This window comes from Podarcis liolepis, assembly GCF_965112155.1.
Source record: "Podarcis liolepis genome assembly, chromosome: 3".
NCBI lineage: Eukaryota > Metazoa > Chordata > Lepidosauria > Squamata > Lacertidae > Podarcis > Podarcis liolepis.
Genome location: NC_139557.1, coordinates 73,507,098 through 73,534,110, shown reverse-complemented (window position 1 = coordinate 73,534,110; position 27,013 = coordinate 73,507,098). Strand labels below are relative to the sequence as shown.

The 27,013-nt window shown below is 42.0% G+C and overlaps 1 protein-coding gene across 12 annotated transcripts in view; it reads left to right on the top strand.

Moving 5' to 3' along the window:
- The window catches only part of PDE10A (phosphodiesterase 10A), a 188,353-nt gene that overhangs the window by 96,618 nt on the left and 64,722 nt on the right, over nt 1-27,013 (top strand). For 3 of the 12 annotated variants that reach the window (XM_083496428.1, XM_083496424.1, XM_083496423.1), the window contains exon 1: nt 573-1,641. The exons of 6 other annotated variants lie outside the window; for them this stretch is intronic. In XM_083496428.1, the coding sequence (XP_083352554.1) occupies nt 1,578-1,641 (64 nt within the window). In that variant the 5' untranslated portion in view covers nt 573-1,577. Of the gene's footprint in view, nt 1-572; nt 1,642-14,943; nt 15,291-27,013 lie in introns of those variants that run through there. 3 more of the 12 variants (XM_083496426.1, XM_083496422.1, XM_083496421.1) reach the window with 2 other exon arrangements.

The window sequence follows — 27,013 nt, the reverse complement described above, 5'->3', positions numbered from 1 at the left end:
CTCACAGGCCGAAGTTTTTGGGAGCTCGCTGGAAGCCCCTTCTCTTCCCAAACTGGACACCGAGCTCATGTCTTTTTAGAAACTGAGCGCTGAAGTCAAACGCTCGTGGGCTTCCCATAGGGATGTAGCGGGCCTTTGGGTCGGACCCAGCCGGGCTCTACTTAATACGCTCTTCAATCCTGTGAAGGGGAACTCTGGGTGTTTGTGAACTTGGAAGTGCTGAGAGGGCGCAGAGGCGGCTGAGGGGCAAATCCCTTCGCTTCCCGCGCTTTCTTCAGGAGGCCAGTCCGCTGCTTGCTTTGGCTTCGCTGCGGGGAGGTGAGCAGGGAGGCGGCTCTGAGGCACCAGGCTCCGCCAGTGGGCGGTTTTTCTGGCGGCGAGCCGGGGTTGGAAATTGGAAGCAGCACTGCAGTGAACTATTTTTTTCCACGCTCCTCGCTCTGCCTTTTTTACAGACGGAAAGAAATGTTTGCATTGCTGAGAAGGAACCAGAGGAAAGGGGTGGATTGTGTGTATTTGCGCGCGCGCGCTTTAACGCCAAGGTTTGAGGGGTGCGGGTCGCCAGCAGACTCCTCGTTCTCCTCAAAGGGGAAAAAGCAAGATATTAAGAAGATTCTTCACGGCGGATCCTAAACCCGAGGAAGGCGGCCGGCCACCCTTCGCGTGAAGGGAAAGGTAGAGTGAGGTCCCCTCGCCTGCCTCTGCTTCCCTCCTCGCCGCCCCGCCGTGTGACTCTCGGCAAAAGTCCTGCCTCAAACTCGCGCGGAAAGGGCAGGAACGGAGCTCGACGGCCAACCCGGAGAAAGCGCGCTTAGCCCGCCCCCCAGACCCCCCCCCGCGGCTGCAGGGGCGGGAGGGGAAAACCCGGGCTCCAATCCTAGCCTGCTCCACTCCCTCGGCCAGGAGAGGGGCGGAGGCGGCGGGGGGCTTCCTTCCCCGGGAAGGGACCGGGCTGCCTGCGGCCGCACTCGCATCCTCACAAGAGCAGCGGGAGCCGCGGGGACAGGCTCCTGCAGCCTCTTCTCCAACCCAGCAGCAGCAGCAGCAGCAGCAGCAGCAACTCCTCCAGTCCCCTCCGTTCCCTCCCCTTCTCCTTCCTTCCACTCCTTGCCGCCACCTCCGTTCCTCCCCTCCTCGCCTCCCTTCCACCTCCCCAGTCCCCGCGGGAGGGAAGGAGAGGGGAAAGCAAGCACGGCGTCGGCAGGAGATGTGGGAGCAGCAGCAGCAGCAGCAGCTGCCTTGATTGCCTTCCCCGGCAGCGGCGGAAGCAGGAGGCGGCGGCGGCGGCTCTGCCTCCCTTTTTCCATCCTGCTCCCATTTCCCAAGAAGGCGCCGCCGGGCAGCGTCGTCATCGGCAGCAGCGGTCGCCTCCCGGCTCTTCGCTTCTTCGCTCGGCTTTTTCTCGCTTGTGGTCCTGTAATCGGTTAGCTACAGGAGGAGGAGGAGGAAGAAGAAGAGCGGCCGCCCGTGGCGACGGCCCCAGAGGCAGGAGCTGGGCTTGCAGGCAGCGGCAGCAACAAAGAAGCGCCGTCTCCACTTTCTCCCCGTTCTCCGCCGAGCTCTTGTTAGGGCCAGACATGGAAGATGGATCTTCTTCGGGCAGCTGTTTTAGGCGGTTTACCGAGTGTTTCCTGAGCGCAAGTAGGTGGCTTCGCGTTTTGTTCTCCGGCTGATTGCTTTTAAGGGCGAGGGCGAGGGGGTCTGGATGCGGGAGTGCCCCCCCCGTATGTGTGTGTGTAAAAGAGACGGGGGGGGGTGCTTCCAGGGAAACTTGGTCTCAGGCGCCGCTCTTTTTAGAAATAAAGCACTGCTGCTGTCCCTGCGATGCGAGGGTGGTACCTATCTATTGATGTGGAATGGGATAACAAAAGGAGGAGGAACAATTGCTCGTCAGAAGATAGTGCGAGAAATAAATGGGTTTAAATTCCAGGAAGGTAGAGTGAGATCAAACCACCACCAGAAGCAGTGTGCTCACTGTAAATGGATTAGCTAGGGAGGACGCTTCTTTCAGGAAAGTGAAATCTTCCTTCAAGAAAGTGAAATCGTCTTCCTTGGATACTTTCTGTTCAAGACTGCATAGCCGTCAGTTGAAGATGCTTTAAACATGGGATGTCCTGTTTCAGAGCAAGTTTGCTTATTAACGCTGTGACAAGTCTTTACTAGGGCATGCTGAAAGCAGCACAATAGATTTCAGAATTTTTCTTGTTGGAAACATTACAAGAAGAAGGAAAGCACATCAGAGTACAAATGCCAGAGAATAGTTGGTTACGGGAAGGAATAATGAAAAAAGAAACAATCATTTGTTACTTTCTGTTGCATTCACTTTCCCCCTTTTGTTCTCTGATTCACATTTCAGTAGAATTGAACACATTTGTGATGTGGTGGTAAATTATTTATTTTTTAAGCTATTTCCACAGTGTCCTTCACCAAAAATAGTCACAGGTCAGTTTACAAAAAATAACGTACTCTAAAACAATAAACAATAAACATGATAGTAATTTGCATAATTACATGAATAGCATAATTAAAAACACCATAAGAATTGTTTAACCCATCAGCCACTAAAAAGGTGGGATTTACTTGGCACCTGAAAAAAACATCATAGTTGGGGTGAAATGCACCTCAGTGGGGTGGTCATTCCACAGATGTGGAGTCACCACTGAAAAGGCTCTTCCATGGGTCCCATCACTACACTTCTTTTAATGCAGGAACTTGAATGGCATGGAACCTGAAGTAGACAAATGACGTGGAATAGTCTTGTCAAGTGACCAAGATTTATTAGGACTTAGGACAGTCGTAGGTCTTGGAAGTTAACAAATGAAAAATGGATGAACATGGAATAATATTAACCTGCCACATACTAGCAGAGACATATAAAAACAAAATTTGTGTTCTACCATTTAACACATAATAAATCTTCATTCTTGAGTAATTGGGGTAGTGTATAGTTTCTATTTCTATGGCAACCTGATTCAAAAGTATATTGGTAATTGTGGTGAAAACAGAAATAGGGGGTTGTCATCGCTTCACATTAATACAGCACAGGTGCGTGATCTGTTGAATGATCGTCTCATTGTGAAGATGTTGATACTTCATCTTCATTATTGGACCCATAACGTATCTCCCATTTATTTATAGTGACTAGATGGCTATTTAGATAGATCTCCCAAAGTTTCTATGGAACACAACTTCCCTTACAAACTTCCCATTTTAATGTTTATTTATTTGTAATTGGGAAATCTGTACAGGTGTTCGCTGACCACTTTAGGGAAAATGTAAATGGGATTATTAGTTTGCTTCTGCCCTCTCAGGCTCTCAGGGGAAAAAGCCTGACAGTAGAGCTACCATAAAATGTGATGGGCGGTGGAGTGGGGACTTGTGATTAAAATCATAGGCAGTTTTGAGGGAAGAAGAGCACATGGTGTGACAAAATAGATGAATTAACAAGGTTGTAAAGGGTCCCAGATGCATTTGGCTGGAAAGCCACGAATGGCCACCACTTCTTGCTTTCCCACCTCCCTTCACCGCCTTGGAATTGCTTTGCATGAGGGTTAAAAGGAATGTGTAACTTGAAATGAGTTTCAGGGCCATACTGGACTTTCAGGATTGGGTTATTACGGATGCAAGTTTATGTGTGAATAACCCTTTCTCCCATGTTTCCTTCAACTGCTTTTTAAAGCTATTTTCCTCCTATGAGAGGATTGGAAGTTACCCACTGCAGGAGAAAAACCTGTTAAAAAGGGGAAGAAGTTGGGAGAAATGTGAGTAAAGGAAAAATTCGGCCTCCCTGTTTCAGTCTCTCCTACCCCACAGCTTTGTAGGGATTCAGCACAATAACTTGTGCTGGGTCACAAGGCGTTCTGGCTAATTTGAACCTTTCCTTTTTGCTTCCAAGTATTTGCTTACTTGTGGGGGTTGTGATAACTCTGCAACCATTGGTATATTTTCTACATTGTATCTACACTGTGTCTCTTACTACACTTCTTTTTTCTTTTTTAATGCTTCATGTAATAGCAAACGTTAACATTATAAATACATTCACTGTATTCAAATTAACTTTTTATAGAATTATGCTCCTTTAATTCTGTGCTTATAGGTTTATGTTAAATGTGCAATAGATCACTTTAAATAGGTAAAATAATATTTAAACCCTTTTACAAAATCTGTATAAGTAAAATAGATAATTGATTCTAGTCATTTATTAGCAGTGAAAAAGTGTAAAATAATTCCAACTTAAACATTTATTTCACTTTACCAACTGGGGAATCATGTTCGTTGTCCATCTTTTAACTTTACTAAATCTGAAAGTTGCTGAATCATTTTCTTTCAGTGAGAATTTTATCAGGTTGCCATTTCATAGCTGACAACATCTTGGTTGCTCTTAATAACTAAAGGAATATGATTTGGTTGAGATATCCCAATAATACTTGGATGGAATTTAATAGTACAGAATAACTTTTCACATTCTACATATCTCACCTCCGGCATACATGCATGTAATCAACACTTTCTTTTACATGTCCAACATCTGTTAACAGGATAGATTTTAGCTAACTGCTTCAAGTGTTAGGTACCAGCAACAAAACCATCTTGAAATAATTTATTATAGTTTGTTTAGTTGCAGTTTGCCTCCCCTTATTCTAATACTAAGTCATTAAGTAATATATACATGTGTACAAATAACATAATACTTGTCATTCTTTAAAGAACAAAATGCTGAATAATGTTGTGAGACTGGGGGATTTGGACAGGAGAAGATACGTGGAACCAGAAATGTAGCTGGAGACTCTTTTAGCAGTTTTGTTAGGGAGATTTCTGGATTATATATGTTGATAATTCACATTTTCCTTATATTCATATGTTTCCCCTGTGTCCCCATCAGCTAAAGATGTCTGTACATACGGGACAGCCTGATGTTTTCAAGTGGTATACAGAGGAAGAGGCAGTTATTTGAGGTTTGGGCTCTGTAAGCACGTGGGTGGGTTGTCTGTTGGAGTGTTTAAGGTCTACCTCTATGTGTGTCACTGTTTACCTGCAGATAAACTCAAATGCTATAGAACACCACACACCTCAACTGACTTTCTTCCAAAATAGACTAAGTCTGGGTGAGGTCTGGGCGCCTGGAATGCACCACCGTCCAGAGAAGCGTGGAGATTGTAGCAATACATTTTAAGTTGAATAATTGTCTTCTGCCACTGTTGTTTTTGCATTGTTGATGTGTTTTTCTGATTGTTTTATTTCATTTTAGATCTGTTGTGAACCCCAGGAGCTCAGCTGTAGGGTGTGCTAGAAATGAAAGAAACAAATGTGTAGATGCAATTTTACCAGTGTCCCCTTTTCACATGCACACATCAAATAATTTGGTGCTTTTCATAAAAACTGAGCAGAATCTTCAGATGCCTCTTTGAGATTATAGTTTTTTGTAATGTTGGAAACATCCCATTTCCTGATTTCTTCTTCTGAAAGACAGTCTGATTAAAGAGATCCCAACTTTCCCATAATATTCCTTGCTTGTATTTAAATAGATATTTTCCCTTAACCTAACCACTACCATACCTCCCTGCTTTTTTATATTAACTATAAGGTAAACATATCTTCCTTAGACACTGTACTAATTTGTTTTGGTAAACTAGTGAGGGTTAGTTTAGTGCTCAAGATACATTACTTTCAGTGACAGAGCATGTGAAAATGAGTGATGTAGCTATGCTCTTAAAATTGCAACATTTTAAGATGTTGTTGCACAGTTTTACTTCTGTTGTGCCACGCTGAGCAAACTATTGATGGTTGTCTTCCCAACAGAGTCACTGTTTTGAAAATGTCTCTTATTTCCTGTGGGCAGTGCATTTGGAACTGCTGATACTAGATGCTCTACAGACAGGGTTCTCACATAATGTTTAACCATAGTTTAATGCTATGTGGACAAGCTGCAGTGAGTCCTATTATTATTTATTAGTTTTATATACCACTCTTCATCATAAGCTCTCAGGGTGGTTCACAGAATAAAATACAGGATAAAAAGAAGTAAATAAGTAAATCCAAACAGTAAAACAATAACCCCCCTTTCCACAGATACATTTAAAAGGCCATAGCAGTGGTTTTCAATCAGCGTGCCGTGGCACCCTTGGGTGCCTTGAAAGATGGTCAAGGTGCCGCGGGCAACACTGGCTTCTATCCCTCTTTCCTTCTGTGCTCTGATGCCCTCTCGTGTCTCTGCCTCCCAAAGGCTTGCACAGCCGTTTGTTGCAGCAGCCCTGGCTACAAGCTCCACAGACAAATGATGCCTCTGGGGCTGGCCAGGGTGTGCTGGTTGCCAGGAGCTTAGGTGGCCTCAGAGTAAGTAAGCAAGCAGGCAGGCAACCAGTTCACCAGACCTTGCTGTTGGGAATGGATGGACAAGTGGTCAAGGGAGCTGTGGACTCAAAAAAGTTGAAAACCTCTGAGCTATAGAATATTAATAAGCCAGAGGCCTGGTTGAAGAGGAATGTTTTTGCCTGGTGCCTAAAAAAAGAAGATACCAAGCAAACCTCCCTGGGAAGAGCATTCCACAAATGGGGGGGGGGGCACTAAAGAGAAGGTCCGTTATCGTGTTGCCACCCTCTGGAACTTATGTGGAGGTGCACGGAGAAGGGCCTCATATGATGAAGACAGAGTTCAGGATCGGGAGAGGCAGTCCTTCACGTATTGCGGTCCTAAATTTGGCTTGTTAGCAACTAACCATTGCTTATCCCACAACTTGCTTCTTGAGTTATTTTGCTGTCCAGGTGGTCTGTGTAAAATGCCCAGTTTCCATTCTTCTGCTGAAAATTAAATCTCTGAGTTAAAACTTGCATAATATAAAGTACTGTTAAGTAAAGTAATGTAAAGGTAAAGGGACTCCTGACCATTAGGTCCAGTCATGGCCGGCTCTGGGGTTGCGGCGCTCATCTCGCTTTACTGGCCAAGGGCGCTGGCGTACAGCTTCCGGGTCATGTGGCCAGCATGACTAAGCCGCTTTTGGCGAACCAGAGCAGCGCACGGAAACAATGTTTACCTTCCCGCCGGAGCGGTACCTATTTATCTACTTGCACTTTGACGTGCTTCTGAACTGCTAGGTTGGCAGGAGCAGGGACTGAGCAACGGGCGCTCACCCCAACGCGGGGATTTGAACTGCCAACCTTCTGATCAGCAAGCCCTAGGCTCTGTGGTTTAACCCACAGCGCCACCCGCGTCCCTAAAGTACTGTTAAATTAAGGCAAATTTGACTATATTTACAATAACATTAAAAGATTTCAAGCGAGTTCCATAAACATTTCTGTGTGATTGGCACATGCTCATTTAAATGTTGTTAAAACAATAGAGTTAAATATGACACATAGAAGCCATTTCTTTATGAAACATTTATGGAAATCTTAGGAACTGGATTATTGTCAAGCAATGATTAACTGCATGGATGTTGAAGCACACTAATTTTCAAAAGATGGCTTTCCCCCCGGGAATTAAATGCCATTTAACTCTTCCCACATGATTTAATGATGATCTTGCTTTTTAAATAAGGTCGGCATTTACAAAGACAGAAAGAGTGTTTCACTTGTTTTATTCATTTTTAATTTAGGGCATGTGCAGAAGAAGTCCACCCTGGTATTGACTCCATGCTGTTTCAGTATTTCAAGGTGCTGCTGTTTTCTTGTCTAGCAGTGCAAGCAAGGCTGTCCCTGGGGACTCTGGGGCCTAAGGCAAATCACGCTAGTCCTGCTTAGGTATTTGCCGGAGCACAGGTGGGCTTAAAACTGGTGGCACGAAAGGGGCATATGGGCATGTACCACTCCAAGGTCTGCAGGATTCATTTTAGACCATCATGTGTTTTTAACTGAAACTTTGCCTTATCAGGTTTTTGGTTGCAAATAGATTTCTAAGCCTGTTCAGTTGAATCCACTTAGAAACCATTCCATGCTATAATCCATGCTAAACACAAGGTGGTCTCAAATAGAGCCCATATTCCTGGAGTCAAGGGTAGGACTTGTGTGCACATCCATTCCCTATTCACAGTTTTAAGCCCAACCATGTTCAGGACCCCCAAAGTGCAGGCCTGGGGTGCGGGGTAGAGGCTCCTGATCTGCCCCTTCCCAGGGATGATTCCTAATGGCAAACTGTTCAGTTGCAGTGCCTGGCAGATTTTACCTTTGCATACTGACATATGAGAAAAAAGTGGTGCAACGTGTCACTTAGATTCAATCTAGCGTTTGTCTGATTTCTGCTGATTCCTTGTCCTCCTGCCCTGTCCTCAAATGTTGCAGCCTTTCAGGGTCCACAGGTAGCTGCAACACGAAGAAGAAGGTTGGATGTCACCGTTCCACAAGCCATACTCTGCTCATGATGCTTAAGAGTCCGAGTAATAAAAAATAAAGATGTATCGGCAAATAACTTGCAAAGTATTTAGAGCAAATAATTGCACACAGATCATTTCATTTATTTATTTAAAATTTAATTAAAGTGTGTCACTTTTCTGTACATGTTCGGAAAACTGTTTCTGTTTTATTAATAGTGACATAGTGCTTGTAATCTTCATTTGTTTGGGGAAATATTCACTTTGACTTGCAGATGCTTCAAAATTGTTCATGCATGTTATTAAACCAAAAACAAAGACTACAGTTCTGTGCACAGAAATTTGTTCAAAATCCTATTGAAATGTTGGAATTGTGAATTTCCTGGTGTTTCAATCCTATGCACACTTACATGGGTGTATGTCCCACTGATTTCAATGTGACTTCTGGAAAATATTGCATTAAACCAGGCTTAATAGGACTTTTAATGTATGCTGGATTCTAGATAACGCATATAATCTGCTAATAGTCCCTGCACACACACTTTTCCTAGTTCTTTCCCCCCTTCAAAACAGCATTTTTTCTTAGAACGCTCTCCATACTTTTGTACATTGTGTACAAAACATTCTTATGTTTATTTCAAAATGCCAGTTTAAACAAATAAGTATAATTTAGACTTTTGTACTCCCTCTGCTGGTTGCTGAACTGTAAACAATCCAACCCAATCCTATTCTTATCTCCTTTTTCTGATCCACTTCTGGAATTGCATGATCCTTCAGAATGGTGTGGCTGCTGATGCTATTTGTGTTGATATCAGAGCAGAAATGTTTTTCCACTTGGACAAGTTGCTTTATGGATCCAATAGCTGGTGTAAAAACAGACCTCACTCACCCACACCCACCCATTTTGCTGAGAACTAAGCAAATTGTAGGAAGGAGTGACCACATGCTTTTCTTCTGCCTCTGAGTTAATTCTTTCTCAAACAACTTTTCTTTCAAACTGGTTTTGTAAATCATTTCTGCAGGTGTTTCCTTTAGTATATTTACTCTGTTCTGTGCATTATTTAATGTTGGGTAATCAAATGTGGATTTGTTTAAACCACTAGACTGCTAAGGATTGCTGCTGATAAGGATTTCTTACTCCATGCCAGATTCTGCCCGGGCCTTGAAACACTGTTTCTAGGTATAGTATCATTAAATCAGAAGAAGAAAATATGGAGCTAGGTTTCTTGTACAATTCAGCGCCTGCTATACAGTTCTACTCAGAAATAAATCCTTTTGCATACGTATGTATAGGGTTGCAGCTTCAAAGTATTAACAAATTCAATGGTTCTTTAACAATTTGTTAAAAGGGATGTTTTTCCTTGTTTGCTTATTTCCAGTGTATTTTTTCCTTTGGTAGGCAGTTTCATTCCTAAAATAAAGCTGCTAGAACTCTACCCATGGATACTAGTGTATTTTCTTCCATGGATGGGAATGCACCTTTTTAGCGGTGGAATTTGACCACAAAAAAAGCTTGAGATGAAAGGGGTTGTTTTATTTATTCAGAAGCATGAATATTTCACCTTTCCTCCAAGGAGCTTCAGACAGTACATATTGCCTTCTCTCTTTTGTCCTCGTAGCAAAACTATGACGTAGGTTTTTCCCCCCAATGTCACTATCCCCCAGCCAGAGCAACTCCCTCTGTTATGGTCAAATGAGCAGTGCTCCACACTTGCATTCCCTTTAATGAAAACTTACTGGTTTCAAAGGGACTTTGAGGAAGTCAGCTCCAAAGGATTCATTATCGTTCGCCATGCTGATTACAGTTGGATTATATTAACAGACTGATCTTCCACGCAGTACACAAATTACTGAGAAGTGTTGGCTGTTTCTGTTCGTTCTTTCGTCTAATATTTTCCCACTCAGAAAAGGAGGGTAAAACCCATCCTTTACTGTCATTGGCAAAAATCTCTTTTTTGGGGGGCGGCCAGGCGAGGAAAACTTCAACTAAATACAGGTACTTCATTTCTCCACCAGGAGTTTCTACTCAAAACTTAACCAGTTGTGTTGAGATACTTAGAAGGTACTCTAGGATTGGTGTAATAATACCTTGTTAGCACATGACACTGTTATATCAAAGCACCAGTGTAAAACAAAGATAGAATCATAAATGAAAGGCTGTCCTCTTAAACCAAATGCTGTTTTTAAAATGTTAACTTCAATTTCTTTAAAAAAGGCCTTTCCTAATAATACAGTTACAGTTCAGCTATATATTAAGTGTTTATTCAGTGTACAAAATGGCATACAGAAGGTACTTCCACATCACAGGACTTACATGCAGAAAAAACCCAAAGTTTTCACGTACGTACATGGTGCACATGAAAAGACGCCACACAATATTCCAGCGTGCCTGAGTATCAGAAACCCTCATAAAAAATTAAGATAGGAGGAATTGCCTTTGATCTGTAATGCAGAACAGCACTTGGGGAGATGTAATGCTATTAGTACTATTAACAAGGAGCTTTGACTGGAAGGTTGAAAAAGGGCCTTTCTAACAACAAGCTATTAGGCGGAACATACAGTGCTACCATAAGTAATCATAGTCAGACCTGCCCCACAGGATTGTTGTGAGGATCAAATTAGGAGGGGGAGAACCAGGCATCCCGTGTGTCCTTGAGTTTCAAGGAATAGAAATGTAAATGAATAATATAAATGCTCAAGTGCATTAATATTGGCACTTGAGGGTTGGATGCAATTATTTGCTCAAACATGCTTTTTCCGTCTGCATATAGTGAGGGACAGGCATTCATTAACAGAAAAATAGAGCATGCAGCTGAGTGGGCTGTTACACATATAGGAAAATAGTAGCAAACCACAAAGTATAAAGAATTTACTCCAGGAAAGATGGAGGCAATTTAACTAACTGAGAACAAAATATTAATTTTAAACCACTGATTTAAACTGAGTTTCCTGTTTTATGATTGTTGCATTTCTTGAGCAAAGAGCCATATACTACTTTGTTGCTGAAACAATTCAAACGTAGAGGGCTGTGCCCACTGCTGTGCAGGTGGAAGCCTGCAACCTTGGCATACCACACTCTAACCAACTGAGCTATTCATACATACACTGAACTGTAACAGAACTCAGGGACAGTAACTATCTGGCCATATAAAGGTGGTGGTTTGAGGTACCAACCTTGTCTTAAACAACCTCGGGTTTCTTTTTGTAAGACATGAGTAACATCTTAAGAGTTAAATGTTGTGAATAAAACAAGGGAGTTTTCAGCTGCTTGGTGAAGGCAGCTGGGGTGGGGTAGGGGTGGGAAAGCAAAACCCACCTAGTGGCAGCAAAAAAGTAGAAGGAAGGATAGACAAACACCCACAAGGGGGTGGGTTGGGGGTGGACCGACTGGCCAACTCTCCCTTCTTCACCTACCACTGGGAAGCTCTGCCAGTAGTGGTCCTCTCTACTGATGTAATTCACTTCCACTTTGGCATCAAACCTTTTCCCCTGGCATGTATTTAAAGACCCCTTAAGAAAATGAGGGTGGACTTCTCATGGTCTTCTCTTCCATATTTAATCACTGCAGTTCTTTCTGTAACCCCATCTCCAAATATAACAAAAATAGTTGGACCTTTTCCATTCTTGCCTGCCCTATTTAGCTGTGACCTGTTTGCCTCTAAAGTGGGTGATGGAGACCTATATTTTATAGCAAAATGAGCATGAGGGCAACTTAATTAATGCTTTCCTCTCCCTTACCCCCCTGTGCTTTGTTGCTGCAGGAATGTCTCCTGGCTTAGTTATTGAATCATAAATGAAAGTGCTACAGGCAACAGGGTACAAATTTATTTATTTTATTGTATTTATAACACACCTTTTTCTAAAGGAGCTCAAGGTAGCATACATGGCTCTCCCCCCCCCCCCATTGAATCCTCACAACAGCCCTGTGAGATAGGTCAGGCTGAGAGGCAGTGACTGGCCCAAGGTCACCCAGTGAGCATCATGGCTGAATGGGGACTTGAACCCTGGTCTCCCAGATTCTAGTCTGAGACTCTAACCACTATACCACATAGAGATAAAGCAGGGGAGTTCCCTTGCACACACATTTTAATTGTAAAAGTCAAACCACCCCACTTCGCTTTAGACATGAACGGGTCAGGCATATAAATAAACAAATGTGGCTCCCCTCATCAAGCTCTAGTTAGTTCTTAAATTAAAGCACTATAGGAGCTCTGGTTAAATTGGAACTTTGTTCTTCATAGTGAAATATTTAGGCTTCAAGTTATGAGCACAGTATAAGGGACATAAAACTTACCTGCAATTTGTATCTAAATTGAGAATTGGTTTCCAACATGCTTTAGTGTCCACTTTTTAGATCCTGAAGAAAGCCTGAGAGGAAGTTCATAGTTCTTATTGGCCTGACATTGAGACAATTTTTGGGAAAAGAGATGAGTATCCTACGCTCCACAAATTAACATAGTATGAAAATAAACAACTATAAAAAGAGGAAATAATGGTGTCCAATTTGGCATTCAAGAATGTTTTGTTTGTGGTTATGTGATAATGGCAATAAACACAGTAGAAAAAACCAAAACAAAGGTAATTAACATTCCATAGTACTAAAAGAGCCAATAGCTATAAGTCAGGCTTAATTTGCATTTCTCGCAACATTTATAAGCTTCTGCCAGTCGTAACCCTCCCCCCCATGCAATTGAAAGATGTAAGGAGCATGCTCAGTTTATTTATTTATTTGTAAGTATAAAATAACTGTGCTTGAGCTGGAAACAAGCTATCAATTTGGTTTTCTCAAGCGGTGCTTCCTGCCTAGCTAGGGACAATGCTTATTTTACAGTAGGTGAGAAAGCAAGTTATTTGCACGTTTGAGTTTATATGTTCAAACAAGTCAAAGCTTACATCTATAGCTAATTGTCAGCATCCATCTATCTCAGGAGACTATGGGAGATTGAGCCTTTGGGGGCAAAGTCAAACTGTTGAAGAGTTATGGTGCCTGCTATGGTTGTAGAGATGGATATAGGACAGACATGTGCAGGTGGGGCAGATGAAGGAGTCCGGTTTTGCTACTATGGGTGCACCATGTCATTTCTTCTCACTGCACTCCTCCCAGTGGTCATTCCTCCTCTGGTCACTATTGTGGATACACAACCTGACAGTCTGTCTCCAGGCACTGTGCTCATTTGCAATGGATTTCTATACTGCTGGGTCGATGTTGTCAGCCTTCATGTCATGTTTGTAAACATATTTGCAAAGCAGGGTTGGTCTGCCAACAGGTATGGTGCCTGAAGCCAGCTCCCTGTAGAACATGTCCTTGGGGATCCTGCCATCTTCCATTCCATGCACATGACCAAGACAGTGTAAACATTGCTGAGACAGAAGTTCAAACATGCTGGGAATGTGGGCTTGGGAGAGCACATCTTTGTTTGAGACTTGGTCCTGCCATGCGAGGCCCAAAATCTTCCTGACACAGCCCACATGGAAGGCATCGAGGGATCATGCCTGGCAGCTGTAAGTTGCCCTTGATTCACTTCCATAAAGCAGTGTGCTCAACATGCAAGCCTAGTGGACCTTCATCTTGGTATTGGTCATTAGCATCCCATTCTACCATACATCATATTCTGTATGGCTAGTAACATTCAGTAATTGGTTTTGTTGAAAACAAAATTGTAGATCAGTTCAGAGGGCAAAAGATCATTTCAGAGGGCCGTGAGACTAGAAGCGCTAAAACTCCGAATTGAGAGTGATTCCTTAACCATTTACCCACAGACAATGTGTTTGCAGCAATATTTATTGTAGAGTCAGACAGGCAATAGACCACAACAGGCTACCTTCTCTGGCTTCCACTATTTTGCAGTCATGCAAAAGTTCTGGACCTTTGATCATGCTGTCTAACTTGGCAGAGGCTATAGTGAGGGGCCATAACTGTTAGGTTTGAATATTTCTGTATTGGCTGTTTTTTGTGTGTGTACATTTGGAGTCAACCTAGCAGTTCAAAAGCACTCCTAAGTGCAAGTAGATAAATAGGGACCGCTTTATAGTGGGAAGGTAAACGGCGTTTCCATGTGTGGCGCTGGCACTGGCTCGCCAGATGCAGCTTCGTCACGCTGGCCACGTGTCCCGGAAGTGTCTTCGGACAGCGCCGGCTCCGGGCCTCTTGAGCGAGATGAGCGCGCAACCGTAGAGTCGGTCACGACTGGCCTTCGGGCAGGGGTACCTTTACCTTTACATTTGGAGTCATTTTGTGTGGATGTTTATTTGTATAACTATTATTTTGTGGTAGTGGACTACTTAATGTGGGAATAAGTACAGTGGTACCTCGGGTTACATACGCTTCAGGTTACAGACTCCGCTAACCCAGAAATAGTGCTTGAGGTTAAGAACTTTGCTTCAGGATGAGAACAGAAATCGTGCTCCGGCAGCACAGCAGCAGCAGGAGGCCCCATTAGCTAAAGTGGTGCTTCTGGTTAAGAACAGTTTCAGGTTAAGTACGGACCTCCGGAACAAATTAAGTACTTAACCCGAGGTACCACTGTAGTCTTAAAAACTTTCTGGATTGATTTAGAGTGATATAGTGTTGAGAGAAGATGAGTAATGACTTACTGCATTTGAAGTGATGTCATAGAGATGAAGGGGTGAGAGTTCCACGAGTCACTTTGTCAGTTGAAGGCATCTGCTGATCGTAACTTTATCTGTTATCTGTAATGCAGTGAGATCATAACTTCCTTTAGCCCAAAACTCTTTCTGGGCACTGTTTTGAGGTAGCATGAGAATATTAGATGTCTTGTGCTCTACTAAACTTTTGTAGCCCTGCCAGCATTGTTACTTTTCAGGGTGCTTGTTATGAGAAATATGGATGAATACTTTCAGAACCCAAGTGACGCATCATCTAGAAGAAATTCATCGAAAATACCAGACAACTTAGCAGCAACAGAGAGTAGAGCCAGCCTCAGAGCTAGAATTGAGAACTGTATTTCAGTGGCAGAGAAAAAAATTGGTGAGCATTTTTCAGCTGAAAGCGTGAATGTTCTCTTACAGGAGCAGCAAACTGCTTAGTGAAATAGTAGCTTATTCATTTATTTTAATTAGTAAATGTATACAACATACCTGATTCTCTCCCAGTTCCATTTTTTGCCTTTCAACAACCCTATAATGTAGGTTATACTGAGAGATGGTGACTTAGCCAAGGTTACCTAATGAGATGGTTGCGTAGGGATTTCAACCTGAGTAGTCCAACACTCTTGGTGCTTGTCTTTTAGTAGTTAATCCTTATTTAAGTGGTTGTTATGTAGGTTTTTAGACTTACATTTTTAAATCTTTGTAAATTGCTTTTAGACTTGCTTTGAAAAAGTGATGACTAAATTTAATAAATCAATACATAATAACTAAGCATAGTTCAGACATTGCACTCTTCTGTGGTATGTGAATTATAAGAAAAGTTGGCTGTGGTGAGTGAAGTCAATGAGATTTATTAAAAGCTGTTCATAGATAAATCCTAGTGCTAGTTTTTCACTTCAGTCCGAGATGGGAGGCTGCTGTTAAGGAAAACAAGGACCGAGTGCAGAACTACTTGTCTGTTTATTTGGATTGCAGCCAATGCAACAAATATATTTTGAATGCATAAATGTATCAATACAATGTTTATATATTACTATTACTGTTGTTTGTCGTTGTTATTACAGTGGTACTTCGGGTTACATACGCTTCAGGTTACAGACTCCACTAACACAGAAATATTACCTTGGGTTAAGAACTTTGCTTCAGGATGAGAACAGAAATCGCATGCTGGTGGCACAGCGGCAGCAGGAGGCCCCATTAGCTAAAGTGGTGCTTCAGGTTAAGAACAGTTTCAGGTTAAGAACGGACCTCCAGAACGAATTAAATTCTTAACCCGAGGTACCACTGTATTGAGTTTATATGCTTCTCGTTCAGTCTGTTCTGCACCAGTTTCATTGGGTACTGATATTTGCTTCTGGGAGCAATTCAAGGTGCTGGTTTAAACCCTTTAAGCTTAAAATGGCCTGGGTTTATCAGTAACAATTTCTCCCTGTATGAGTTCACTTGGCTGTTAAGATCTAGTCAGATATCAAAGAGTGTGATATTGAAAGTAACCCCCCCCCCACCTTGCATTTTGTTGGAATAATTCCATTCCATGGACACCGTAAAGACACTCTGCTCACTTGAACCATAGTGAAGTAAGTGGGAGATGTACAGTTGTACTGCTGGTAATAGACAAATGGTAAAAGTAGGTGTAAAGTTTATGGAGAACATTCTTCATCAACAGCTCTATGCACTTTAGATTTCCAGAGTAGTAATCATGGTAGTCTGTTGCAGGAAAAACAAGAATCCTGTGGCATTTTTAAGCCTTGAAATATATTATGGCATACTCTTTTATGGACTAGGGCTCACATCATCCATTCGTTTGGATTAGAATTAAGTCTAGTAATCCAATCCTTACCTCTTACTTATGTTGAATATTATGTTTTTGTACAACACGCTTGGTGAATTTACTGAATGTGTTGTCATGTAGACATTACAGTTTTATTAAATTAAACAAAATCCTTTGGTATTAAAAGAAGAAGTCAGTATTCTGTTCTGCAATTATGCAACGGTTTTTAGTTCAGGAAATACTTTCCACACCAAACATTTTTTTGCTGTAGAAATTTTGACAAAAATTATTTTGCAATAGGACTTCATTGAATATGGTAACAAAACTTAGAATATGGAAACACAACATAGTCATGACAATTCAAGGACTTGCATAGGCATTTTACCCAGTTCTTCAGTGAAGCTTGGATAAAACAATTCTTTTCATGTGGTGTAAATTTATGGCTAAGTGAACTCTGGTATTCTGATGAGCTGTGCTAAATTTAAAAAGAAATTTCATTTTTAGAGCACAGCCCTGCATCCTCACAATTTCTAACACATACATAGCATATAAAGGAAACTTCTTATTTAGCAGTGTATGAACATTTTCACTAAATTTGCAGTTAGGGTAGCTGCTATACTGGGAGTGGATATACTTTTCTTTATTAAACAGAAAAGACTTTTCTTTGTCATTGTACTTGGTACATATGAAATATAAAGCTGCATTAAAATATTAGTCTGTCTGAGCCAAGTACTACCTATTCTGATCGGCAGCTAAGACCTTGGGAATCACTGGGACTTTGTTGTTCCTGACAAAATAAAACTTCATGAGCGAATGGAATTTTAAGAACTTGCTATTTGAAACGTCATTCTCTATGGCGAAAGATCTGTACTTTACCTTTCTGACAGGCAGTGGCTATTCAAGGTCTTCAAGCCCTCAGACTATAGATCTTTTTAACTGGAGATGCCACTGTTGGATCCAGGAATTTTGTGTTATGCAGAAGTTCAGTATTTGTGGTCCTCACCAATCCCCTCCCCTGCATTTTCTGGTTTACCTAGAGGGTTTGAGGAGAAGCAGAACCTTTTCTCTCAATTATGTGGTTTATATAGAAGATAAAAGAGCAGCAGCAGCAACAGTGGTAGCCTGCCCTATTTGGAAAGGACTCAAGCTGTTTTGTACCTGCTCAAAAACTGCTGTGGAAATGAGACCACTGGGGTAAGAGTGTATATGACGCCTGCAGTTCTGCTTGCCAGGTGTCTGGGGGGTACTCACCTATGGCAAGCAGACTTGTGGATGCCTGATTTACATATGTAAACCCAATGCTCTTTTGCTAAACTATGGCTCCTTGTCACTTTAGGTAAAGGTAAAGGGACCCCTGACCATTGGGTCCAGTCGTGACCGACTCTGGGGTTGTGGCGCTCATCTCGATTTATTGGCCGAGGGAGCCGGTGTACAGCTTCTGGGTCATGTGGCCAGCATGACTAAGCCGCTTCTGGTGAACCAGAGCAGCGCACGGAAACAATGTTTACCTTCCTGCCAGTGCGGTACCTATTTATCTACTTGCACTCTGATGTGCTTTCGAACTGCTAGGTTGGGAGGAGCCTTGTTACTTTAGGTGGGGGCTAAAACTCATAATATTGGTGTGGCCCAGAATTTTTACTAGTAGTGTTTATGCAATAGTCATAACATAGTTTATAATTATAAGGAGGTATTTCCATTTAGAGTCAAACTCTAATAAGCATTCTTTTTGTCTTTAACAGCATTTCTTTAAACATGCTTTGAAGCAAAGAGATTACATAACTTCAACAAAATTTTCTGAATTCATACTTTTTGTGTAATTGTATTGGTCTCATAGAACCTGCAGTTGGGAAGAACACCCACCTTTTTGGATGAACTAAAGTTGCAAGTGCTGCATGTGTGAACTTTGAATTCCTTTGTTCTTCAAGTATAGGTTTACAGAAGCAAAGCTAGACTTTTTAAAAGTGAAGCTATATGACAGATAATGTCAGCCACCTCCTGCCAGTGGCTTCTGAGGGTTCCCCAGCCCTCCGTCACAGATTAATGGAGGGCGCAGGCAGCTGCAGGAAGGAGGCAAGGAAGGGTAAAGCCTTGTTGTGCAAGCAGAAGTCCTTTCAGCTTGTACACAGGTACCATTCAGTTTCACTCATCATCTGTAAATATTTAAATGGAAGTTAAAGAATTCCAATTGAAGTGAGTGAAATTACTTGGGAAGTAGAAGGTCTGCCTAGTTTGATTGCCAACAGATTCTGACAAGGCAAAATCCATGATAGATTTTGGGAACTTGCTCAGATGACATATCTATAGACATTTCAATGAAAGCTAAAAACAAGTTAATAATTTAGCAAATAATTCCATTAAAAAAAATTGCAGCAACTTTTTTTTTTTTTTAAGCAAGCTGTAGGTTGAAAAAACATTTCTGGAAGTAAATTGCTAACGTTTCCCTTCCATCTCCAGTGGTGCCTATCAGCATGTGTTCTAGGCTGAATATTGCTTCAGACCTTGATACAGTAGTTGGAGAAGGAACAATTCATACACTTCCATGCTGCCTATGGATTATTCCAGGGTTGCAAACTAAGCTGGCCCTTACATTAGAAACTAGCATGAGGCAGCCTATGAAGAAATTCCACTGAACAAGCTATTTGCTGCAGAAGACAGAACAGATAAAACACATGCTATTTTTGGTGCTCAGAAGTAAATGCCAGACCTGACATTCACAATGTATGTGAGTATTATTGAAAGAATGAGGATGCTGTTTAACAGTCCACCTTGTATTCCACATCCCAGGGGTATATACTCTTGTTTCTTTATGAACAATCGATTCTGGAAACAGGGCTCCTCCTCTGCTTTGAACAGTTTGTCCTTATGCAATTACTACAGGAGGGAGGTGAGAAGAGTTTAAACCAAAGAAGTTTATTCATAGTGCTACTTGATGCAGCACACTTTGCCTGCAATAGCCTGGGAAGCCTTCAAGTCTTCACGTTTATTTAAATCACCTTATTCTCCTGCCCCTCCTTTTCTCCCTGTTCATGCTGCAGTAGTTGAAGTGCAAGGCTTTACAAGCTGATAAGAACCACATGGTCCATTGCCATAACTCAGGAGTCCCCACTGGGCCTTCTGACGCACACAGTCCTCCCCTGATGTCAAACAGCTGATAAGTAGCACCTTGGCTCTCTTCCCAAACATGTGCACCAGAGAGGAAGAAAGGTTCTTTGTCTGAAAAAGGCAGCTCTGTTGAAGCATTTTTAAAAACATCTTATTGCTTTCCTTGAAACAGAGCCAGAATCCTGTCTGTTCAAACTATTTAGTATTATTCCTAAATTACTTGGCAAGCACGAATGTCCACCAGAAAAGTGTTTAAATCACCGTGTGCAATATTTACTTCATTGTGCTGTTGGAATCAGATACGGAATGCAACATGCAGTGTTTGTAAAATAGGAAGACTCAGCTAAATTCTGCATGGCTTAAGGAAATTGTTCATATGTTCTGAAGTTTGTCTTGCAAAATAGTCAGAGCTTTGATCTTCAGTTGCCCTAACACAAACAGAAGGGTTCCGTCTGTTCATGAAAAGCTTATTTGGTATAATGAATGCTCCTACTGGCGAAAGCAGTGTGTGTGTGTGTGTGAGAGAGAGAGAGAGAGAGGGGGGGGCTATTTTCACTCTCCTTTCCTTGGAGTCTCCAGCACCACCTCCTGCATTGCTCCAGAGCATGGGTAGGCAACTAAGGCCTGGGGGCTGGATCCAGCCCATTCGCTTTCTAAATCCAGTCTGTGGACGGTCTGGCAATCAGCATGTTTTTACATGAGTAGAATGTGCCCTTTTATTTAAAATGCATCTCTGGGTTATTTATGGGGCCTGCCTGGTGTTTTTACATGAGCAGAATGTGTGCTTTTATTTAAAATGCATCTCTGGGTTATTTGTGGGGCATAGCAATTCATTCATTCCCCCCCCCCAATATATAGTCCGCCCCCCCCACAAGGTCTGAGGGACAGTGGACTGGCCCCCTGCTGAAAAAGTTTGCTGGCCCCTGTTCCGGAGAGTCCTCCAATCTTTTAGAGCAGGTTGTTCGGGAGTGGGGTGGGGGCAGGAGAAGTAAGTGAAAATTGCGCCTTTGACCAGGTGGAGCATTCCATGAGTGGACTTCTCCCCATAGAAGCTTAGGGTGCAAGTCCATATATTGGGCCAGAAAAGAGAGAGAGGGTACTAAATTCAAATAACTGCTTAGAATTTGCACATTATTTCAAAACATTACATAGCCCATAGTTTGGAAATAGGTTTTTTAAAAAAATATTTCACATACTCCAACTTTTTACTTAGTTGGAGTTCTTGCTGGCCCAAGTATGGCATAGTGATTAGAGTGTCAGGCTAGGATCTGGGAGAGCAGGGTTCAAATCCCCATTTGGCCACAAAGCTCACTGGGTGACTTTGGGCCAATCACTGCCTCTTAGGCTAACCTGCCTCACAGGGTTGTTGTGCAGATTAAATGAGGAGGGAGGAACCATGTCTGCCTCCTTGAGCTCCTTGGAGAAAAGCGTGGGATGTAAATACAATAATTAAATAAAAATAACAGTTTATGTTGCATTTCAGTTTTGTTTAAATACGTTCAGATATACTCCAAGGATGGCTGTATATATATTTCTTTATTTAACTCAGAAATAATTTCTTTACTCAATATATCTCTGTTTAGAATAAAAAAAATAATGTTCCTACTCTGTGCATTAATTTTTTTAAGCTATTTGGACACTCATCATGCCTATAGTTGGTTGTTACTGAAATGTACGTACATTGCAACAAATTATTACATAGTTACTACCTTGCCTTCCCCCCCCCTTCCCTTGAGACTCTTTGTTTAATTATGCAACTCAAATATTTCTGTTTCAAACTTAAGACAGTTCTGCCTGTGTTATGCCTCTGGGTTGTTATGAAGGACAGTTTTGTGTTTTTCTATTTGAGTTTTTCAGATTTATCAGCTGACAGTGAAAAACAGTTTTCTATGTAATGAGGACATTTTTGTTAATTTGTCCGACATTTAAGATCCAGCAACACAGAACAGTTCTTAAAACGTGTACTATAAGACTAAAAGAACCTCATTGGTTCTGACTGAGGTTCCATCTAGTGCAGCATTCGTTCTTTAACAGTCACCTACCAGGTTCTTCTTGGGTTCACAGCACCTGTAACTCTGCCTCTGGACTTGGAGGTTCTGTTACCATTGCTAACAACTGTTGATAGATCTGTCCTCCAGTAATTTGTCATACCGTCGTACCTTGGATCCTGAATGCCTTGGTACTCGAACGTTTTGGCTCCCGAACACTGCAAACCTGGAAGTGAGTGTTCTAGTTTGCGAACTTTCTTTGGAACCGAAATGTCCGACAGGGCTTCCGTGGCTGTAACATGATGTCCTTTTATAGAAGTAACTTTACTTCCCTCAATATTTCCCACTCTCAAATAGCTCTTTCAAGATTTCTCATGTGAAATGGAAATTATGAAAACAGATGGATAATGAGCTATGTTTAAATGAGTGTTATTTTTGGTATAATTTTTACATTGCTATTACAAAGTACCTTGAGAACAGTGAATTATGGCTTACTGAAAGAAAGAAAAAAGATACTAGGTAAGACGTGCATAATAATTACTTAGAGAAGAATGGAGAAAATTCTTGGATTCTTCTGGATAAATCAGCAACCCTTTCTCTCTTTACTGCTGGGGAGACACCCAGTGGACCAGGCTAGGCAGTCAGGTGAGGCTACCCACGTGTCAATCACCTGATGCCACAGTGACATCAGGTGACCTCTTTTCATCTATGTAATTTGAAATCAGACTGGGGATAAAGGCACAGTGCTTTGCAAGGCATGACATACAACTGGCCATTGGTGCTTGCAGAGCCTGGCGTGTGGCGCTTTGCAAGGCCTGAGGATCATATGATGTCAGGTGCAGGGCAGGTGGACGTGGCTTGGTCAATACTGCCTTGTATGCCAAATGGAGAGGCTTGATGGGATTAATTGGGCCTGAGGGCTGGTCTCCACCCCTGTTTTAATGTGCATGGCTGTGGAAAGAAGCAAAATCAAAGGGCATAATGGATAGATGAAGCAGAGCCATGAGAGATCTAACAAGAATGTCATGTACGTTGGAGACAGATGTCACTTTAGGAAGTTAGTAGAAGAAAACAGTATGAGTAATGTTAAGCCTCTGTTTCTGACATGAAAATAGACTTGTACAGTCATACCTCAGCTTGAAGTTGCTTCAGGTTGAGCGTTTCCGGGTTGCACTCCACGACAACCCGGAAGTAACGGAACGTGTTACTTCAGGGTTTCGCTGCTTGCGAATGCGCAGACGCTCAAAATAACGCCACGCGCATGTGCAGAAGCGACGAATCGTGAATTGCGCACAAGCAGACGTGGGTTGCGTTCTGCTCTGAATGCGAACGGGGCTCCGGAATGGATCCCATTTGCATCCAGAGGTACCACTGTATTCACAGCATGCTGAACTTCCTGCATTGTAGTCTATGGATTTAAAACCATTTAAGGAAGAGCTGCAGCATTGGAGGGAAACCTGCAGCTCATGGACCTAATTAGACCCATCAGAGGTTGGTCAGCCAGGCTGTTTAATAGCAATGATAACAATAATAGCAGCAGCAGCAGCAACAACAACAAATTATTTATATGCTGCCCATCTGACAGGTTTCCCCCAGCCACTCTGGGTGGCTTCCAACAAATCAAAACATCAAACATTAAAAACTTTTCTGTACAATTGTTTACGGCAATTGATGCCCAACTTTTCCAGACCTGTTGCCATATATGGCATTGAGTTATGGGAAGGCTCAAACTGTGACGCGAGACTTTAAGCCAGGCTTCCTCAACCTCGGCCCTCCAGATGTTTTTGAGACTACAGTTCCCAGCATTCCTGACCGCTGGTCCTGCTAGCTAGGGATCATGGGAGTTGTAGGCCAAAAACATTTGGAGGGCCAAGGTTGAGGAAGCCTGCTTTAAGCTGTGACTAAAAAGGAAAGAAGATTTAGGATGGATTGTTCCTGATTTTCTCTTTGAATTCAAGTCAGGGATACAAAGGAACACGTTTCCTTTTCAGGCACAGCTTGAATGGCATGGATTGAACCCACAGCTGCCTGCAGGGAAAGCTTGTGAGGGCTGCATGGAACCCATATGTGCTTTGCAGGGAGTTCTGTGCTATGCATTATTACCACACTGTTTCAAGTGTAATGCACACTCATATGACCCTTGTGCAGAAAGCAGTTCTGGATCTAAAAAGCTGTTGACTTACACTCAGTACTCAGGTTAGGTAGGTGCAGTGGGTAGTAGGTGCCAGATTCTGCCTATTCCCTCACCTTCCCTCTCAATTGGAGATAAAAGCTGCCAACATAGATGGTGCTGATCTTGTGTTGGCAAGGGGAGCCCCTTGTAAGTGCATGAGCAGGTACTGTGCATGCACTTCTCCAGGTCCATTTTTTATTTTATGTTAGAAATTCTGTGTATCCTCCTTTTTTATGCTGTTCTAAGCAGTCATGATCTGCCAAAATCTAACAATAACATGAATGCTAGCCTGTATCAGTGAGAAAGGTGTCTGTGTGATATTTCAGCTATTATGTGAGGGAAGAGTGATAATACTGGTTTTATTTGAGTAACGGCTGTCTTCACTAAAAGGTATTAGCTTTAAAATTTAATACAGTACTGTGATATTTGGCATTACCCATACTCAGAGTTGAGCTACTAAAATGGATGAACTTAAGTAACATAAGCATATTGATTTCAGCAGGTGATTTCAGCAGGTCTACTTGGAGTTTTAAAATCACCCATAATTACTGATGCTATTCAGCTCTTAAGTGCCACATCTAGTGGATGCAGTGATGATTCCATGCAAATATGGCCTAATTATGTTTGCAACTGCATAAATATAACTGAGGTTTCATTGTATTTGCTGCTTCTTTCCATATTTATGTGTGTTCCTCTTTCAGAGTTGCATGACCATCAGTAATTAAAAAACTTCAACAACCCATTAAAAGATTCTGTAGTCCATAGCTGAACCATGATTTGAAAGTTTCTAGTGTGCCCATTCCTTAAATAATGAACTGAATTTGCATTCATATCTAGCTATTACATACCTAGGCTGCAGTCATTAGCTCAGGGGCGACTAAACATTCTTTTGGCTCAAAGGCCACAGTGAGGATTTGCCACCTCTCTGAGAACCACGTGCCAACCTGAGCCCAATTTATATGTGCACATGCACACTCAACCTCAGGGGGGGACGGACAGATGAACACAGACACACATGCGCATGCACATATTGACATACACACAGAACCCCTTCTGCCTCTGGCACATCATCATCACCAAGGTTTTGAGATAGGAAACAGAGGGATGCTCTTCTGTTTCTTAGATCTAAGAATGGTGCTGCAGCAGAAGGAGAAGGGACTCTTTTGAAAAGGTAAGAAGCTCTGCTGTCAGACTGTTGAAGATCTCTCCAAAACAGTGTGAGGACAACAGTGCCACCTGTTGTTAAAAAACAAAACCCTTTTTCTGAAAATGCAGCCAAATTACTGAAAGGCTTTGTTTGCCATCCAGAATCACCTGGGGAATCAAATTCAGCCTGCAGACCATAAGTTAGCCATCCCTGATTTAGCTCATTTATGAAATCACTAAAGTCAGTTGGACACTCTTGAATATAACTGATGGCATGTGGGATAATATCCTTAATGTGGAATCTTTGTGTTGATGGAACAAGTTGGTTGGATACCATTCCTTGGACTGGCAGGCTTAATCTACTGTTGAGGGGCTCCTATGCCTATATGTTTCATCAGCTCTGCCTTGCTTGAAAGTTAAGGATGGTCATGCAAGGGGGTTCTGGCATACAGGTTTTTGTACAGTGGCACCTTGGGTTAAGTACTTAATTTGTTCCGGAGGTCCGTTCTTAAACTGAAATTGTTCTTAACCTGAAGCACCACTTTAGCTAATGGGGTCTCCTGCTGCCGCCGCTGCACAATTTCTGTTCTCATCCTGAAGCAAAGTTCTTAACCTGAGGTACTATTTCTGGGTTAGTGGAGTCTGTAACCTGAAGCGTATGTAACCCGAGGTACCACTGTATATGTGCACCATCCTCGGAATGTAACTCCTGTGCAAGATGCAATCGTACTACATCAGAAGAAATGTAACATTCTTGATGTTCAGTGAGCCCCTTGTATTGGTAAAAAATCTTTGTAAATTGAGCTCATTAATATAATGCTACGTTGGTTTTTGTTTTTTCCTGGAACGATTAACTTACAAAATATTTTAGTGAAGAATTTAATTAGTGATTTTAAAAGTAGGATTATTTTTCCTTTATCGTCTAGTGTGTTAAATAACTTTATTTTGTAACCTAAGTGTTCTATATGTTCCCACAGGGTGCATCAATTTAATGGCCTTGGGTTTCATTTTGCTCAGTTTATATGAGCTTAGCAGATGAGACGGCACTAGATCACATAAATAGAAGAGAACCTTATGGTTTGAAACTGATTAAAACTGTATTTGGGATGTGAGGGTGGGAAATTAAAATAATTAATCCTGTGCTAACTGATTAAAAAGTCAGTAATGTCCACTGGCGGGAAATGGGGGAATATCAAAACAGCAAAAATCTTAGATCATGAACTTTTTAAAATAACTAATGTTAATACAGTGGTACCTCGAGTTACAAATGCCTCAGGTTACAAACGCTTCAGGTTACAAACTCCGCTAACCTGGAAGAGTTACCTCGAGTTGAGAACTTTGCCCCAGGATGAGAACGGAAATCATGTGCCAGCGGCAGCAAGAGGCCCCATTAGCAAAAGCATGCCTCTAGTTAAGAACAGTTTCAGGTTAAGAACGGATCTCCAGAACGAATTAAGTTCGTAACTAGAGGTACCACTGTATTTTAGTGTTCTGTGTATGGAGTGCTCATGGGCAGAGAGCAGTAAATGGTGCCTTTGAAAGTTTTTGTGGGCTAATATTTGGATATGCACAATTGAGCATGAAACTTTATTGCATGTGGTTTCCTGTCAATCTTCTTCAGTAACAGCCAACCAATGAATAGAGGGAGCTAATATATCATATTTATAAATCTGAAATTGCTGTCAAATGAATTTAACAAGAAGTTCAAATGATAATTTTGTTGCAGTTGTGCTGAAGGAAGCTGCTGGTTTTCTTTAGTCTAAGCAGGGAACAATCCATAAAAACCTGAGGTCTGCTTCTCCTAATGCTTATGCAGAGTGATCATAATTAAGGCTGAACTTTGTAATTTAGCCCATAGATTACATGTAATAACAGTTATCACAGAAAAAAAAAAGTTGGTTTTGAAGGCTTAGATTATCGTT